Source organism: Thalassophryne amazonica, chromosome 11 (assembly GCF_902500255.1).
Source record: "Thalassophryne amazonica chromosome 11, fThaAma1.1, whole genome shotgun sequence".
NCBI lineage: Eukaryota > Metazoa > Chordata > Actinopteri > Batrachoidiformes > Batrachoididae > Thalassophryne > Thalassophryne amazonica.
This window is the reverse complement of record NC_047113.1, coordinates 33963427-33982267: the sequence shown is the minus strand read 5'-3', so window position 1 is coordinate 33982267 and position 18841 is coordinate 33963427. Positions and strand designations below refer to the sequence as shown.

The 18841-nt window shown below is 45.4% G+C and overlaps 1 protein-coding gene across 4 annotated transcripts in view; it reads right to left on the bottom strand.

The window, feature by feature from the left end:
- Positions 1-18841, bottom strand: part of LOC117520001 (hemicentin-1) — a 103513-nt gene that overhangs the window by 60536 nt on the left and 24136 nt on the right. For 2 of the 4 annotated variants that reach the window (XM_034181293.1, XM_034181295.1), the window contains 5 exons: positions 18303-18623; positions 17820-18080; positions 12132-12452; positions 11650-11907; positions 829-1089 (listed from right to left, as the gene is read on the bottom strand). In XM_034181293.1, the coding sequence (XP_034037184.1) occupies positions 829-1089; positions 11650-11907; positions 12132-12452; positions 17820-18080; positions 18303-18623 (1422 nt within the window). The remainder of the gene's footprint in view (positions 1-828; positions 1090-11649; positions 11908-12131; positions 12453-17819; positions 18081-18302; positions 18624-18841) is intronic. The other 2 variants (XM_034181294.1, XM_034181296.1) reach the window with 1 other exon arrangement.

Below are 18841 nucleotides of genomic sequence, written 5' to 3'. Positions count from 1 at the left end.
GCAAAATATCTGTTTTACAAATATTTTCCTCGTGGATCACAAAGCAGTAGTACAATAAACAATAAAATGAGTGACGATCAAATGATACTATACTTTTTCATACAACATTTTACATTTGCTGCAATTTTTGCAATTAATAACTGACTTTACACTTTGCTAAATATTTGCACATATATCAGGTGGTGTGATCTCACACGTGAGCTGCACAGGTTTACTGCACAACAATTTATGCAACGTTTATACATATCATAAGTCAGTGATTACAAAAATATTCTTTCCACTTGTATTAATCTTATGAGAACAATCACCTTCAAAAGGTCAGTAACTAAGTCACAGGTCAAAAAGGTCATCAAAGAGCACCGCGACTGTTGCTCCTTTTGTTGTTGTTAGTTTTTGCAAACTGCTATGAAAACATGACACAACTTCCATGTTTTTTGATGGGATCTGCTGAAATGGTGAGTGACAACTCAGCAGTAAAATAAACAGAAATTTTGTGAGGAAGAGAACTGGCAGCTTGATAATAACTGCTGAGGTCTGGTGGAAACACCAGTGTCTGTTTCAGAAAGCTACAGTAACAGACCAGTTTTGTTGGACACACTGTCAGTCTCCTTACCGATGGGGGAGGCTGGAATTTCTCAAACAATGGTTGCTGTGGTGGTTGTTGGCTCAATGCACAGCGTGTTATTGGCTTCAAACACCCACTGTGATATGAGCGTTCCATTGGATAAAGTGCAGTTTATGAATCTAAAACCTGTAAGTGAACAGAAAGCTCAAATATCAGTCAGGATTATCAGCATCCAACTGTTTGCTGCTCACGTTGTGGCTCACCTGCACAGGTAGATATGTTCTCCTCTTTGCTGACTTTGCTGATGTGATTGCTGACTGTGCAGACAAGTCGTCCTGAGAGACCTTGTTTCAGAGTGATGTTTGTGGTCTCATTGTGTCCTGAGAGGAGGTCAGCGTCTGTCAGTGTGCGTCCATCCAGAGTCCAGCTGTACTGAGGACTGTCACCTCCCTCAGAGGAGCAGGACGCCCTCATCTCCCCCCGGGACAGACACTCGGAGACCAGCAGCACAGAGGACACAGGAGCTGAGACAAAAACACCAAACTGGTCAAACTGAAATCCTCAGAATGTTGCTCACAGAGACATTTCAATCAGAAATACAGATTTCATAATAAAATGTTTCACGTGCGTAAAGAGAAAAGCATCAACTACCATTTTATTATCAATGAATTCTGATTTTATTGTCTCGTAAAAGTCAAATTTAAATGTTATTTATTACCTTGAATGAACAACTGTAGAGTTTGCACTGATAGTTTTTCATTTGAATCAAACATGTTAAGAACATATTCACCACCATCACTTCTGCTCAGGTTATTTAACCTGATTGTTCCATTACTGGGTGTGAAGATAGATCTGTTTTCAATAGCATTCCAGAACAAACCAGTCTTTATTCCAATGAGTATTATTGTTGATTCCGTAATCCATGCAAATTTATGTATTTCTGATGCAGTTGTCATCAGCCGGAGAACAACATTTCCTCCTAAAGCTCCATAACACCTATAGAATTTAAAATTATATGTTTTAATACTCACAAAAGTAACCAAGCTGCCTTTATAACATAAAATGCTGTGTTTCATACAGGGGCAGCAGGATGGATGAGTGGTTAGCACTGTTGCCTCACAGCAAGAACATCGTGGGATCAATTCCGACCTGGAGCTTTGCTGTGAGGAGTTTGCTTTAGTGATTTTCTGGTCTGGCTGGGGTTTGAACCGAGGATCCTTTGGTCTAAAGCCCAACGCTTTACCACTAGACCATCACCTCCCCATAATACTCATAATATTCCCTCCCTGCAAAATACTCAGTGGCAAAAACTGCAGGGAAAATCACTCACCTCAAGATTTGTAGTGCAAATAATTGTTTATTAGTTTATTTTTAGCCTACTGGTGTTATGACAACATTGCTTTTGAAGGCTACAACATAGAACACAACCTTGTTTTCATTGTATTCTTATTCTTATTCTTTCGGCCGTCACCACAGCAGATCAGTCATTTCCATCTCACCCTGTCTGTTGGGAAAGTGTAGTGACACGGACCCACAACAGGGGGCGCAAATGAACGGTCAATAGATGAGCCAAAATATAACAATTTAATGTTGTGAATGTGCACAACGAACATACAGACAATCTCAGAATATCATAACAGTCAATACACAAAGGTGACGTGTGGGCAGGCTCGAGGATAGAAGACGTCTGTCCTAAGAAGAGCCGGAACCACACAATTTCCGCCGCCCCAGAACCTGGTGAATACTGGAGCCGCCAAGTCCCGAATTCCCAGGTGATCACCGTCCCCGACTGTCGGATCTGGTACTGCTGGCGAAGAACAAAGACAGTCAAGTGTGGGTGTGTGTACACCCAGTAACAACAACGGTGGGAATGCCACCTCCACCTCACACTCAGCGCGTTGCAGCGGTCTCAGCAGAAAAGGAGCGCCGTCTTGCACAGCCTCCTCAAAAACGACCGGTTCTCCTGCAAACACTCACAATAAACAGATTTACAAAGGCTGAGGATATTACCTCCAAAGAAGTATGATATCTCGGCAATGAGGTGGAGATGACGTCTGGTCTTTATGGAGTGTGATGATGAAGAATGTGTGACAGCTGTCAGGAATTAATGAGTGACAGCTGTCACTCCCGGCTGTGTCCGTGGTGGCAGCGCCCTCTCGTGCCTGAAGCCCGCACTTCAGGCAGGGCGCCCTTTGGTGGTGGGCCAGCAGTACATCCTCTTCTGGCGGCCCACACAACAGGACGCCCGACCAGGCTTGTCCGGGTGTCTGCGGTAGAAATCGGCCAGGAGGGCCGGGTCCAGGACGAAGCTCCTCTTCACCCAGGAGCGTTCTTCGGGTCCATACCCTTCCCAGTCCACCAAATACTGGAACCCCCGGCCCATTCGACGGACGTCCAGGAGCCGGCGCACCGTCCAAGCCGGCTCCCCGTCAATGATCCGGGCAGGAGGCGGTGCCGGACCGGGAGCACAGAGGGGTGAGGTGTGGTGAGGCTTGAGTCTGGACACATGAAAAACCGGGTGGATCCGCAGTGAAGCTGGGAGTCGGAGCTTCACTGCGGCAGGACTGAGGATTTTGAGGATCTTGAAAGGTCCAATGTACCGGTCCTTCAACTTGGGGGAGTCCACTTGGAGGGGGATGTCCTTTGTGGACAGACACACCTCCTGCCCGGGCTGGTAAGCAGGGGCCGGGGATCGCCGGCGGTCTGCATGGGTCTTCGCTCTCGTCCGGGCCTTCAACAAGGCAGAATCAGTCCACTATCGTGAAGATGGTGGTGTTGCCCTGGGACGGCGGGAGGCCCGTGACGAAATCCAGGCCGATGTGGGACCAGGGGCGATGAGGCACAGGAAGCGGTTGGAGTAGTCCTTGGGCCTTCCTGAGGTCAGCCTTGCCCCTGGCACAGGTGGTGCAGGCCTGGATATACTCCCGGACGTCGGCCTCCATAGACGCCCACCAGAAGCGCTGCCAGACAACTGCCACGGTCCTTCGCACCCCTGGATGACAGGAGAGCTTGGAACCATGACAGAAGTCCAAGACTGCAGCTCTGGCGTCTGGAGGGACGTATAAACGGTTCTTTGGACCTGTACCTGGGTCCGGGCTCCGTGCCAGGGCCTCCCGGACGAACTTCTCCACGTCCCAGGTGAGGGTGGCCACGATAGTGGACTCAGGCAGGATGGGCTCCGGTGGATCCGACAGTGCAGTTTTGACCTCCTCTTTGTGTACCCGGGACAAGGCATCCGACCTCTGGTTCTTGGTCCCGGGGCGATAGGTGATCCGGAAGTCAAAACGCCTGAAGAACAGTGACCAGCGGGCTTGCCTGGGGTTCAGCCGCTTGGCGGTCCTGATATACTCCAGGTTCCGATGGTCAGTAAAAACAGTGAATGGCACAGACGCTCCCTCCAACAGGTGTCTCCACTCCTCAAGAGCCTCTTTCACCGCAAGGAGTTCTCGATTGCCGACGTCATAGTTCCGTTCAGCCGGGGTCAACCTGCGTGAAAAGTAGGCACACGGGTGAAGAACCTTATCGGTCTCTCCGCTCTGGGACAGCACAGCTCCTATCCCTGAGTCAGAGGCGTCCACTTCAACCATGAACTGGCGGCTAGGGTCGGGCTGCACCAAAACTGGCGCAGTAGAGAACCGTCGTTTCAACTCCTTGAACGCGGCTTCGCACCGATCCGACCAGGTGAAGGGGACTTTTGGAGAGGTCAGGGCTTTCAGGGGGCTAACTACCTGACTGTAGCCCTTAATGAACCTCCTATAGAAATTAGCGAAGCCGAGGAACTGTTGCAGCTTCCTACAGCTTATTGGTTGGGGCCAATCTCTCACCGCCGCAACCTTGGCCGGATCAGGGGCGACGGAGTTAGAGGAGATGATAAACCCCAGGACGGACAAAGACGTGCGGTGAAACTCGCACTTCTCGCCCTTCACAAACAGTCGGTTCTCTAACAACCGCTGCAGGACCTGACGTACATGCTGGACATGGGTCTCAGGATCCGGAGAAAAGATGAGAATATCGTCCAGATATACGAAGACGAATCGGTGCAGGAAGTCCCGCAAGACGTCGTTAACCAAGGCTTGGAACGTCGCGGGGGCGTTGGTGAGGCCGAACGGCATGACCAGGTACTCAAAGTGACCTAATGGGGTGTTAAATGCCGTCTTCCATTCGTCTCCCTTCCGGATCCGAACCAGGTGATACGCATTTCTAAGATCCAGCTTAGTAAAGATTTTGGCTCCATGCAGGGGGGTGAACACGGAATCTAACAATGGCAACGGGTATTGGTTGCGAACCGTAATCTCATTCACCCCCCTGTAATCAATACATGGACGAAGTCCGCCATCTTTCTTGCCCACAAAAAAGAAACCTGCCCCCATCGGGGAGGTGGAGTTCCGGATCAGCCCGGCAGCTAATGAGTCCCGGATGTAGGTCTCCATTGATTCGCGCTCAGGTCGTGAGAGGTTGTACAGCCTGCTGGATGGGAACTCAGCGCCTGGAACCAAATCAATGGCACAATCGTACGGACGGTGCGGGGGAAGGGTGAGTGCCAGATCCTTACTGAAGACGTCAGCAAGATCGTGGTACTCAACCGGCACTGCCGTCAGATTGGGAGGGACTTTGACCTCCTCCTTAGCCTGTGAACCGGGAGGAACCGAGGATCCTAAACACCCCCGATGGCAGGTTTCGCTCCACTGAACCACCACCCCAGACGGCCAATCAATCCGGGGATTGTGCTTCAACATCCATGGGATGCCCAAATCACGCGGGAGGTAGAAGGAGTTACAAAAACTCAATCTCCTCCCGGTGGTTTCCAGACACCACCAGAGTTACTGGTTGTGTCTTGTGTGTGAGTAAAGGGAGGAGGGTGCCAGCTAGTGCCCGCACCTGCAACGGCGAAGGAAGCGCCACCAGAGGGAGCCCTACCTCCCTTGCCCATCTGCTGTCTAGCAGATTCCCTTCTGACCCCATGTCCACCAGTGCTCGGGCTTGAAGGGTTAAATCCCCGCTCAGGATTGTGACTGGGAGTCGTGTCGCAATTTGTGTGTGTCTCACTTGAATGTTTTGACCCCCCCTTAGCCCAGTCTCTAAGGGCGAGTGTTGTCGTTGTGGCCGTTTGGGGCAGTTTTTCTGTGTGTGCTCCTTTGAGCTGCAGAGAAAACACTCTCCACGGATCAGCCTCCCCATTTTGGCCCTGTGCGTTTCCCTAACAACGTCAGCAGGGGGAGCTGTTGCCCCACAAAGCGCTGCGGCTGTGGAGCGTGGGAAGGGCGGCCCCTTTTCGAACCCGGAAGGGAGAGGGGCGGCGCGTATCCGGTCACGTCCTTCGCCTTGCTCCCGACGGCGTTCCTCCAACCAATTGTCTAACCGTATAACGAGATTGATAAGCCCATCTAAATCTCGCGGTTCCTCCTTAGCTACCAGCTGCTCCTTCAGAACCAACGACAGTCCGTTTATGAAGGCGGCGCGGAGCGCAACGTTATTCCAGCCGGACCTCGCAGCCGCGATGCGGAAGTTGACTGCATAAGCGGCTGCGCTCTCGCGTCCCTGTCTCATTGACAGCAGCACGGTTGAAGCGGTCTCTCCTCTGTTAGGGTGATCAAACACTGTTCTGAACTCCCCCACAAACCCAGTGTATGCTGATAACAACCGTGAGTTCTGTTCCCAGAGCGCCGTAGCCCAGGCGCGTGCTTTACCCCGAAGCAGCGCAATCACATAAGCTATTTTACTAGCATCTGACGCGTACATGACGGGACGTTGTGCGAAGACGAGCGAACACTGCATAAGAAAATCCGCGCACGTCTCCACACAACCTCCGTACGGCTCAGGAGGGCTTATGTATGCTTCAGGGGATGGTGGGAGGGGTTGTTGAACCACCACTGGAACGTTTATATCCTGCACAGGATCGGCAGGAGGACGAGCTGCAGCAGCGCCCTGAGCGCTCGCCGCCATCTGTGCGGAGAGAGCCTCCACCCTGCGGTTCAGGAGGATGTTTTGCTCAGTCATTTGATCCAACCGAGCCGTAAAGGCGGTGAGAATGTGCTGCAGCTCACCAATCACGTCTCCTGCAGACGCCTGCGCTCCCTGCTCTCCCATTGGTCGTTCAACAGCCGGGTGACGCCCCTCGGAGTCCATGACGCTGGCCGAGATATCCTGTTGGGAAAGTGTAGTGACACGGACCCACAACAGGGGGCGCAAATGAACAGTCAATAGATGAGCCAAAATATAACAATTTAATATTGTGAATGTGCACAACGAACATACAGACAATCTCAGAATAGCATAACTGTCAATACACAAAGGTGACGTGTGGGCAGGCTCGAGGATAGAAGACGTCTGTCCTAAGAAGAGCCGGAACCACACGATTTCCGCCGCCCCAGAACCTGGTGAATACTGGAGCCGCCAAGTCCCGAATTCCCAGGTGATCACCGTCCCCGACTGTCGGATCTGGTACTGCTGGCGAAGAACAAAGACAGTCAAGTGTGGGTGTGTGTACACCCAGTAACAACAACGGTGGGAATGCCACCTCCACCTCACACTCAGCGCGTTGCAGCGGTCTCAGCTGAAAAGGAGCGCCGTCTTGCACAGCCTCCTCAAAAACGACCGGTTCTCCTGCAAACACTCACAATAAACAGATTTACAAAGGCTGAGGATATTACCTCCAAAGAAGTATGATATCTCGGCGATGAGGTGGAGATGACGTCTGGTCTTTATGGAGTGCGATGATGAAGAATGTGTGACAGCTGTCAGGAATTAATGAGTGACAGCTGTCACTCCCGGCTGTGTCCGTGGTGGCAGCGCCCTCTCGTGCCTGAAGCCCGCACTTCAGGCAGGGCGCCCTTTGGTGGTGGGCCAGCAGTACATCCTCTTCTGGCGGCCCACACAACACTGTCCTCTGTAAGTTCCCCTGTCACACCAACCACCTGAATGTCCTCCCTCACCTCATCCATAAATGTCCAATTCAACTTTATTATGTAGTTACTGCAGCTCTGCATTTCACCCTTATTCTTAAAAAAATAGCAACCAGCACACATTGTCTCCACTCCTCAGGTACCCTCTCACTTTTCAGGCTTTTGTTGAAACATTTTTGTTCAAAAATCCACTGCCATTGTTTAATTTTAAGCAGACAATACAAGAATTATCCTCCTCCTGGACATAAACACGGAAGAACGGAACTGACATGGATGACTTTTTCTTTCTCTTATTTTTTACATGAATGACCTGATGCACTTGTATCATTAGCACATCAGCTGGCTCCCTCTGACCAGTGCACACTGAAGCACTGGTGACCGTGTTGCAAAGGTGATATGTGGTTTTATTTATTACAATGTGAGCATAGCCCACCGATGCACATGCCTCACCTGTGGCATCTTGTTAGGTGATATTCTGCATGGCACAATATGTGTTTTCCAGCTGTGCATAGCAATGATGCGGCAGACAGGTGCAGCTTTGATATCATGGTCATCACTGTGCACGCTAAGATGTGGTTGGGATGATCCAGTTCGTTTTTATTTCTCCCCATGTCATCAAAGCTTCTGATTTTAGAGCTTGGCTGTTAAGATGTCCTCCTATAAGTTACACTGGCCGGAAATTCACAGATAAGCATAGTTTCTGGGGCATCATTGAAGAGCTCTGAATTATAAACTCTGGATAATGCAGCTGGAGGGAGGGATTCAGGCGATATCTCCAGGTGGACCAGGAATTCAAGTCAAAAGTGAAACAATCTTTTCTCAATTTGAGATCAGCCTTTTAGGAAAGAAAATGAATGCACTTTATTGGGTCACTGCTAAATGAGAGCATCTTTGCTACAATATACAGTTGTATGCAAAGGTTTGGACACCCCTGATAATTTTCATGATTTTCCTTTATAAATCATTGGTTGTCTGGATCAGAAATTTCAGTTAAATATATCATATAGCAGATAAACGCACTGATATTTGAGAAGTTAAATGAAGTTTCTAGTATTTACAGAAAGTGTGCAATAACTATTTAAACAAAATTACACAGGTGCATAAATTTGGGCACTCTTGTCATTTTATTGATTTGAATACATTTAGCCCTAATTATTGGAACACAAAATTGGTTTGGTAAGCTCATTGACCATTGACCTCCTTACACAAGTGAATCCAGTCATGAGAAAGGGTATTTAAGGTAGCCATTTACCAATGTTTCTCCTCTTTGCATCTCTTTTAATGAGTGGCAATATGGGAGCCTCTAAACAACTCTCACATGACTTGAAAACAAAGATTGTTCACCATCATGGTTTAGGGGAAGGATACCAAAAGCTATCTCAGAGATTTCAGCTGTCAGTTTCCACTGTGTGGAACATAGTGAGGAAATGGAAGACCGCAGGCACAGTACTAGTTAAGGCCCAAAGTGGCAGGCCAAGGAAAATCGCGGATAGGCTGAAGCTGAAGCGAAGGATGGTAAGAACAGTCATAGTCAACTCACAGACCTGCTCCAAAGATCTACAACATGATCTTGCTGTAGATAGTGTCTCTGTGCATCGTTCAGCTATACAGCACACTTTGCACAAGGAGATGGTGTTTGGTTGGTGTAATGCAGAGGAAGCCTCTTCTATGTACACGCCACAAACAGAGTTGCTAAAGCACATTAAACTTCATTTTGGAATAAGGTGCTGTGGACTGATGAAACTAAAATTGAGTTATTTGGACATAACAAGGGGCGGTATGCATGGCAGAAAAAGAACACAGCATTCCATGAAAAACACTTACTACCTACAGTAAAATTTGGAGGTGGTTCCATCATGCTGTGGCTGTGTGGCCAGTGCAGGTACTGGGAATCTTGTTAAAGTTGAGGGTCACATGGATTCCAGTCAATATCACCAGATTCTTGACAAGGTTGAAGTTGTGCCGGGACTGGATCTTTCAACAAGACAACGACCCTAAACGCTGCTCAAAATCTACTAAGGCATTCATGCAGAGGAACAAGTACAACATTCTTGAATGGCCATCTCAGTCCCCAGACCTGAATATTATTGAAAATATGTGGTGTGATTTTAAGCGGGCTGTCCACGCTTGGAAACCAACAAACCTGAGATGTTTTGTAAAGAAGAATGGTCCAAAATACCTTCACCCAGAATTCCAGACATTGGAAGCTATAGGAAGCATTTAGAGGCTGTTATTTCTGCAAAAGGAGGATCTACTAAATATTGATTTTTTGGGGGGGGGGGGTGCCCAAATTTATGCATCTGCCTAATGTTGTTTAAGGAATTATTGCACACTTTCTGTAAATCACATAAACTTCATTTCACTTCTCAAATATCACTGTGTTTGTCTGCCAGATGATATACGAGGTCTGTCAATAAACTAACGTACCTTTTTATTTTTTTCAAAAACTATATGGATTTGAATCACGTGCAATTGCATCAGCCAACCTTGAACCCTCGTGCGCATGCATGAGTTTTTTCACGCTTGTCGGTTACGTCATTCGCATGTGGGCAGGCTTTGAGTGAGGAGTGGTCCACCCCTCCCGTCGCAATCTCTTTGTCTGAGAACTTCCTGAGAGACTGACGCTTTGCTTGATCAGATTTTTTTCAAAAACTGAGAGGCACATCGAAGTGGACACCATTCAAGAAATTCAACTGGTTTTCGGTGAAAATTTTAACGGCTGATGAGAGATTATGGCGTGATGCTGTCGCTTTAAGGACTGCCCACGGAGCAGGACGTTGCAACGCGCTCTGAGCCGCCGCTGTCTGCCTGCTTCGAGCTGAAAACTTCCAAATTTAAGCCTTTAACATTCCACTGTTAAAGGTGATTTTGTAATGAAAGAAAGTGCGGATGGGTCCGCGCGTCGGGACACAGCCGGCACCGCGCGGCGGCACAGGAAAAACACCTCCGTGTTGATAACCATTTGTAAAAACCAGGCGGCTTTTGATGGCTTTCAGTTGAGTGAGTATCTGAGAAATTGTTTAACAGCTGGACATGTTCCAACTTGTCCTTAAGGCTTCCAACACGGAGGTGTTTTTCCTGTGCCGCCATGCTGCGCCGGCTGTGTCCCGAAGCGCAGACCCGTCCGCACTTTCTTTCATTACAAAATCACCTTTAAACTGCTGATCCCGACCTCTCCTGAAAGTTCTCTGTTCTCTCACGACGTCTTGGGTCAACAGAGGCTTAAATTTGGAAGTTTTCAGCTCGAAACAGGCAGACAGCGGCGGCTCAGAGCGCGTCGCGACATCCCGCTCCATGGGCAGTCCTTAAAGCGACAGCATCACGCCATAATCTCTCATCAGCCGTTAAAATTTTCACTGAAAACCAGTTGAATTTTTCGAATGGTGTCCACTTCGATGTGCCTCTCAGTTTTTGAAAAAATTTGATCAAGAAAAGCGCCAGTCTTTCAGGAAGTTCTCAGACAGAGATTGCGACGGGAGTGGTGGACCACTCCTCACTCAAAGCCTGCCCACAGGCAAATGACGTAACCGACAGGCGTCAAAAAACTCACACATGCCCACGAGGGTTCAAGCTTGTCTGATGTAATCGCACGTGATTCAAATCCATATAGTTTTTGAAAAAAATTAAAAGGTCTGATACTTTATTGACAGACCTCGTATTTAACTGAAATTGCTGATCAAACAACCAATGATTTATAAAGGAAAATCATGGAAATCCTCAGGGGTGACCAAACTTTTACAAACAACTGTATATATTGTAATGGCTTGGCATATATCAGGTGGTGTGATCACACACGTGAGCTGCACAAGTTAACCACACGACAAACATGCTTTTAAACATTGATACGTCTGTCATCACAAAAAATATTGTTTCCACTCGTAATGCTCTTCTGCGAACAATCACCTTCAAAAGGTCAATAACTAAGTCACATGTCAAAAAGGTCATCATGACTGTTGCACTTTTTGTTTTTTGCACACTGCTACAAAAACGTGACCCATCTTCCATGTTTTTTGATGAGAGCTCCTGAGATGATGACTGACAGTTCAGCAGTAAAACAAACAAAAATTTTGTGAAGAAGAAAATTTTCTGTGCAGCTTGATAATAACTGCTGCACTCTGGCTGAGACACCAGTGTCTGTTTGGTAATCTATTTGACCAGTATTCTGCTCACGTTGTGGCTCACCTGCACAGGTAGATATGTTCTCCTCTTTGCTGACTTTGCTGATGTGATTGCTGACTGTGCAGACAAGTCGTCCTGAGAGACCTTGTTTCAGAGTGATGTTTGTGGTCTCGTGTCCTGAGAGGAGGTCAGCGTCTGTCAGTGTGCGTCCATCCAGAGTCCAGCTGTACTGAGGACTGTCACCTCCCTCAGAGGAGCAGGACGCCCTCATCTCCCCCCGGGACAGACACTCAGAGACCAGCAGCACAGAGGACACAGGAGCTGAGACAAAAACACCAAACTGGTCAAACTGTGAAATCCTCAGAATGTTGCTCACAGAGACATTTCAATCAGAAATACACAAGACACTGAGTGCAGCTTATTATTGATATGAGACATTTTACAATAAAATGTTTCACTGGTGGAAAAATAAAAGCATCAACTTTCATTTTATTATTAAATATAATTTTATTGTCTCATCAAAGTCAAATTTAAATGATAATTACCTTGAATGAATAATTGTAGAGTTCGCTTCTCTGATAGTTTTCCATTTGAATCAAACATGTTAAGAACATATTCACCACCGTCACTTCTGCTCAGGTTATTTATCCCGAATGTACCATCACTGGGAGTGAAGATGTATCGGTTTTCAATAGCATTCACTGAAAATTTTCTTTCTTTCCCAGTGAGTATTTTTGTTGTGTTCTTCAACCATTCATATGTATGTATTTCTGAGGCGCTCGTCATCAGCCGGAGAGCCAGAGTTCCTCCCAAAGCTCCATAACACTGAGCTCCATTCTGTCTGCCGTCACAGTACGTTTCCTCACCTGCAAAAATTAAAAATATCAGCTGTAAAAACTCACAAATGTATCCAAACTAACTCTTTAAAAATTATTCCTGTGTTTCATGCATTTGCAAATGTTAATATCTTCAATATGAAACAGTTTCTGCAGCTGTCTATCAACATCAGACAGACACGTAAAAAATGCAAAGGGAAGAAAATGAGAAACAGTCACTCAGGTGAAGTCAGTTCGCTACTTGTTCTAATCAGCTTTTGCCCTCTCTGTGTGTGGGTTTCTAGTGTTTGGAAAAACGAGTTTGATTTTCCACTTTGATAACTCTCTCTCATCAAATTTTCATGCACATGCACAACATGCATTTCACCTTTGGAGCAAATACTTCAGCCTGTCCAGTGTTTCTTCATGCCTTCAAATGTTGAACTCTGTTTTTCCTGTTAGTGTTGGTATAGTACAGAATTGGTGACCAAACCTCATCACCGTAAAGACATAAATGACTGTAAAGGCTCCAGGTGTTTGGTGATTTAGCATTTTTTGGCTTTTAGGTTAGCTATTGATGCCATACTAAGTTCACATTTCTTCTTGTGTCCTTGGTTGCTCAAGATTACATGTTCCATACAGCTACTGAAACAGTTATGACTCTAAAGGTCAAACCACATGTGAAAAGGAAGAGATCTGTTCAGAAAGATACGACCAAACATCATGTCAGGTGATAATCACCGAATGGAGGTTGTAATGAATATTACTGTAATGCACAGTGTGTCATTTGTGGCGGTTACACCCATTGATCTGTTTGGCCATGGTTTTCAGTTCCTGTGTGGTTTTGGGTTGTTATCTGTTGTTTGGTTCTCTGTGTGTTTTTTCATTATGATCGTTCCTCCAGTTTGAGTGTGTGTGCGTGGCTGTGTCTCCCCTCATCTGTCTTGTGCACCTACTCCTTGCCTCCTCTGTGCGTCTGTGTGTGGGTGGATGTCTGTGTGCCTTTCGTCTCCCTGCCTTCTGTGTGTGTGTGTGTATTGTAATGATCTATTTTCAGGGTTACCGCAGTCCAGCATCAGGGGTCTTCAGCTGGTTCAGAACGTTGCCGCCAGACTTCTGACACGTAGCAGAAGGTTTGAACATATCACACCCATTTTGGCATTTTTGCACTGGCTCCCTGTCTCTGTGAGAGCAGATTTTAAGGTTTTGTTATTGACTTATAAAGTTGTTCATGGACTGGCGCCATCTTATCTGGCTGATCTGGTGGAACTTTACGTGCCGGCCCGGGCTTTGCGGTCGCAAGATGCGGGACTTCTCTGTGTTCCCAGGGTGAAGAAGAAGTCAACGGGTCAAAGAGCCTTTTCGTATCGTGCCCCCACCCTGTGGAACAGTCTTCCTGCGACCGTGAGGCAGTTGGAGTCCGTGGACATTTTTAAGTCAAGACTGAAAACCTATTTTTATTCTCTTTCTTATGAATAGTTTTTATTTTTTAATCTGTTTTATTCTTTTACTTCTGTTTTTAATTATGTATTAGAATTTTTTTTATTCATTTTTAATTATTTATTAAAATTATATGTTGAATTGTTTCATGTAAGGAGCCTTGAGACGGCTTTTGCTGTGATTTGGCGCAATATAAGTTAATTAAATTGAAATTGAATTGTGTGTTTGTGTCATGTCCGTTGCCTCTGTTCCTCCTCTGTCACCTGTGTATGTATTGTGTCCACTCCCTTGCATGTTGTTTATGGTTCCATTTCTGTCCTGTTCTTAGTCCTGTGTCACGTGTCATTCTTTCATTTTGTGTGTGCTCTTATTATTTTTGAGTTGCACATCATGTTTCTGTTGTATTCTGGATTTTAATTTTTGTCATAGTTTTGTTCTGATTGTGTCAGGCTACGTGGATGTGTGGCACAAAAAGAGGTTGGGCACAACATGCAGACTCTCAGGCAAGGCGTCGGAGTAAAAAAGGACTTAATCTTTAATACAGGCTGGGGTTCGGTACACTGGTAAACAGTTAGTGAGGTAAAGGTTTCAGACAGAAAGTCAAGGTCCAACAAAACAAAGTGAGGTCAATACATGGCAAGGCAAAAAACAGGACTATGAAAAAAGGCTGGTTAGTGAAACAATTTCAACAAATTGGCAGGGAAGTGGTGAACTGAAGCAGCTTAAATAGAGCAGGTGGTGATTAGGTAATGAGACACACCTGTTGGAGAAGGTTCTGGAAAGGGGCGTGGCAGAAAGATGAAGAGCAGTTGCAAGAGTGAAGTAAGGAAAACACAAAGCAGACAGCACCAGAACGAAGCGATGAGAGACACAAAGACACAAGAGCAGGTGCAAGAGAGTGAAGTGAGAAATTAACCAAAATGAGATGAGGATGAACAAGAACAAAGATAAATCAAAAATTAAAGGTGGAATAAAATACTAACATGAAAAGAATTGTACTAAGAAACAAATATAGAAGTGAAAAGGGAACAACCAGAAAATAAATGCTAAGACCAAACAAGAACAGAACTCACAAGTGGCAAAAGTAGAATAAACAGATAATTCAGCATATGATAAAAACAAAACAAACAAGTGATTCAACTAATGATTACACAATGGGAAACAAACAGCCTGGAGAAAAACTACAACGGAACTGACAATAGCTAAAGTATAAAAGGTAATAAAGATAACAAAATGGCAAACAAACTATAGGCTAAACAGAGAATAAATGAACAGAAACAAAACCCGCGAATAACAAATAATGCTCAGGTGGTGGTTTACAGGATGACTTTAGAGGCAAGTAATAGCTCAACAAAGGAGTAAATGGAGGAAGACTGTTGTGTGTAATTCAGTGAGCATGTGACACAGGCACTGGTTGGAGGGGAAGCAAGTTTGTACAATTGGAAAAGTACTGCAGATGTGGTGAGGGAGACAGCTAAGAAGGTACTGGGTGTGACAGCTGGGCAGTGGAAGGAAGACAAGAAGACTTGGTGGTGGAATGAAGATGTTCAGGAAAGCATAAGGAGAAAATGGTTGAAGAAAAACAATTGGGATAGTCGGAGAATTGAATAAATCCAACAGACGTAGAAGGAGATGTGGCATAAGGTGAAAAGAGAAGTGGTAAAAGCTAAGGAAAAGGTATATAGCAAGCTGTACATGAACACAAACAGTAAAGAAGGAGAAAAGGATTTGTACTGATTGGCTAGACCAAGGGACCAAACTGGAAAAGATGAGCAGCAGGTTCGAGTGGTAAAGGATGCACATGGTAATGCACTGACAAGCAAAGAGAGTGTGTTGAGAAGGTGGAGGGAATACTTTGGGAAGCTGACAAATGAAGTAAATGGGAGAGCGAAAAGACTGGATGATGTGGACAGAGAGTAAATCAGGAAGTAGAAGTAATTAGTAAGGATGAAGTGATAAAGAGGATGAAGCTATAAAGAGGATAAAGAATGGAAAGGCAGTTGGTCCAAATGAAATTCCAGTGGAGGTGTGGAAATGTTTAGCAGAGATGGTAGGGGAGTTTCTAACCAGATTGTTTCTTAATATCTTGGAAAGTGAGAGGATGTCAGGGGAGTGGAGATGAAGTGTGCTGGTTCCTATTTTTAAAAACAAGGGTGATGTGCAGAGCTGCAGTAACAACAGGTATAAAGTTGGTTAACCACAGCATGAAGTCATGGGAAAGAGTAATAGAAGCTAAGCATAGAAAACAGGTGAACATCTGTGAGCAGGAATATGGTTTCATGCAGAGAAGGAGCACTACGATGCAATGTTTGCTCTGAGAGTACTGATAGCAAAGTGTGGAGAAGGTCAGAAGGAGTTACATTGTGTGTTTGTGGGTTTAGAGAAAGCTTATGACAGGATGCCAAGAGAAAAGTCATGGTATTATATGAGGAAATCTGGAGTAGCAGAGAACTATGTGAGGGTAGTGCAGGAAATGTACAAGGATAGCATGACAGCGGTGAGATGCGCAGCAGGAATGACAGATTCATTCAAGATGGAGTTGGGATTACACCAAGAATCAGCTCTGAGTCCTTTCTTTTTGACATTGGTGATGGACAGATTGAAGGTTGAGATCAGACAGGAGTCTCCAGGAAGACTATGGTGTCTGTCGATGACATTGTGATTGTAGAGAGCAGGTTGAGTCTAGCCCGGAGATGTGGAGATATGCTATGGATTGAAGGGGAATGAAAGTAATTCAGAGCAAGACTGATTACATGTGTGTGTATATGAGATGGAGCCCCGTAGAATAGTGCAGTTACAAGGAGCAGAAGTGATGAAAGTAGATGAATTTAAATACTTCGGGTCAACTGTCCAGAGTAATGGAGAAGAGAGTACAGGCAGGGTGGAGTGGGTGGGGAAAGGTAGCAGGAGTGATTTGTGACCAAAAGATTTGTGACCAAAGAATATCAGCAAGAGTGAAGGGAAAAGTTTACAAGACAGTAGTGAGACCAGCTATGTTGTACGGCTTAGAGATGGTGGCACTAACAAAAAGACAGAAGGCGGAGCTGGAGGTGGCAGAGCTGAAGATGTGATTCTCTTTGGGAGTGATGAGGATGGACAAGATTAGGAATGAAGATATCAGAGGGACAGCTTAGGTGGGACGGTTTGGAGACAAAGTCAGAGGTGAGATTGAGATGGTTTGGACATGTGCAGAGGAGGGACCCAGGGTATATAGGGAGAAGGATGCTGAGGATGAAGCCACCAGGCAGGTGGAGAAGAGAGAGGCCAAAGAGGAGGTTTATAGATGTGCTGAGGGCGGACATGCAGGTGGTTGGTGTGACGGAGGAAGTTACAAAGGACAGGGCAAGATGGAAACGATTGATCTGCTGTGGCGACCCCTAAACAGGAACAGCCGAAAGCAAAAGAAGACGTGTTATCAAGCTGAATTTTGACATTTTGACCATTTAATAAGCATAAACAAAATGGCTGCCCAGGTGACAGTGTTGGGCACTTGGCTGAGATATGCGCAACCCTATCTCATGGCATTTTGTGTGAGCATCACGAAAAGTACATTAATCTATTGGTTTGTGATACCATCACAAAAAGTCTCACATTTTTGTGACGGGAGCACAAAATGCAGGGTGAGTTATGGTTAGGGTTAGGATTAGGGGAAAGGGTTAGGCTTAGAAATGGTAAAATAAAAAATCTGTGTCAAACATGAGCTACATATTTGTGACAGGAGCACAAAATAAAGCGTGACACTGGGCTGCATAAATTTGGCAGTTATTTTTATGCTAATTAGATCATGAAAAACACAAAATTAAACTTAGGTAAGGGGTTAGTTAAATTAAGCCTGCATTAATTGTGTTAAAAAGTTAACTTCCCAACTTTTACAAAAAGTGCTTCTCAAAACTCATACAGGGCCCTTTTCGAGAAATACATCTAATGATGTGTAGTTCATGAATATATGACCTCTTCTTTATTTATGTTGTGGCTCACCTGCACAGGTAGATATGTTCTCCTCTTTGCTGACTTTGCTGATGTGATTGCTGACTGTGCAGACAAGTCGTCCTGAGAGACCTTGTTTCAGAGTGATGTTTGTGGTCTCATTGTGTCCTGAGAGGAGGTCAGTGTCTGTCAGTGTGCGTCCATCCAGAGTCCAGCTGTACTGAGGACTGTCACCTCCCTCAGAGGAGCAGGACGCCCTCATCTCCCCCCGGGACAGACACTCAGAGACCAGCAGCACAGAGGACACAGGAGCTGAGACAAAAACACCAAACTGGTCAAACTGTGAAATCCTCAGAATGTTGCTCACAGAGACATTTCAATCAGAAATACACGAGACACTGAGTGCAGCTGATTATTGATATGAGACATTTCACAATAAAATGTTTCACAGGTGGAAAAATAAAAACATCAACTATCATTTTATTATTAAATGTAAATTTATTGTTATAAAAGTCAAATTTAAATGATAATTACCTTGAATGAATAATTGTAGAGTTCGCTTCTCTGATAGTTTTCCATTTAAATCAAACGTGCTAAGAAAATATTCACCACCGTCACTTCTGCTCAGGTTATTTATCCTGAACGTTCCATTACGACGGGTGAAGATGGATCTGCTTTCAATCGCATTCAATAAAAAACTATACTTTATCCCAATGAGTATTAATGTTGATTTCTTAAACCATGCAAATTTCTGTATTTCTGAGGCGCTCGTCATCAGCCGGAGAGACACAGTTCCTGCTAAAGCTCCGTAACACTCAGTTCCATTCTGTCTGCCGTCACAGTACGTTTCCTCACCTACAGAAATTAAAAATATATTTGTCAAAACTCACAAACATAATTACTTTTAAATAAAGATTGTTTTTGCACATGTTAATAATATCTTCAACATGAAACAGCCTTAAAAAAAAACATGCAGATGGAAGAAAAGGACAAACACAGTCACTCAAGTGAAGTCAGATTGCTGCTTGTTCCAATTTGTCTTTTTAGTGCTTTCTTTTTGTCCGATTGTCCAC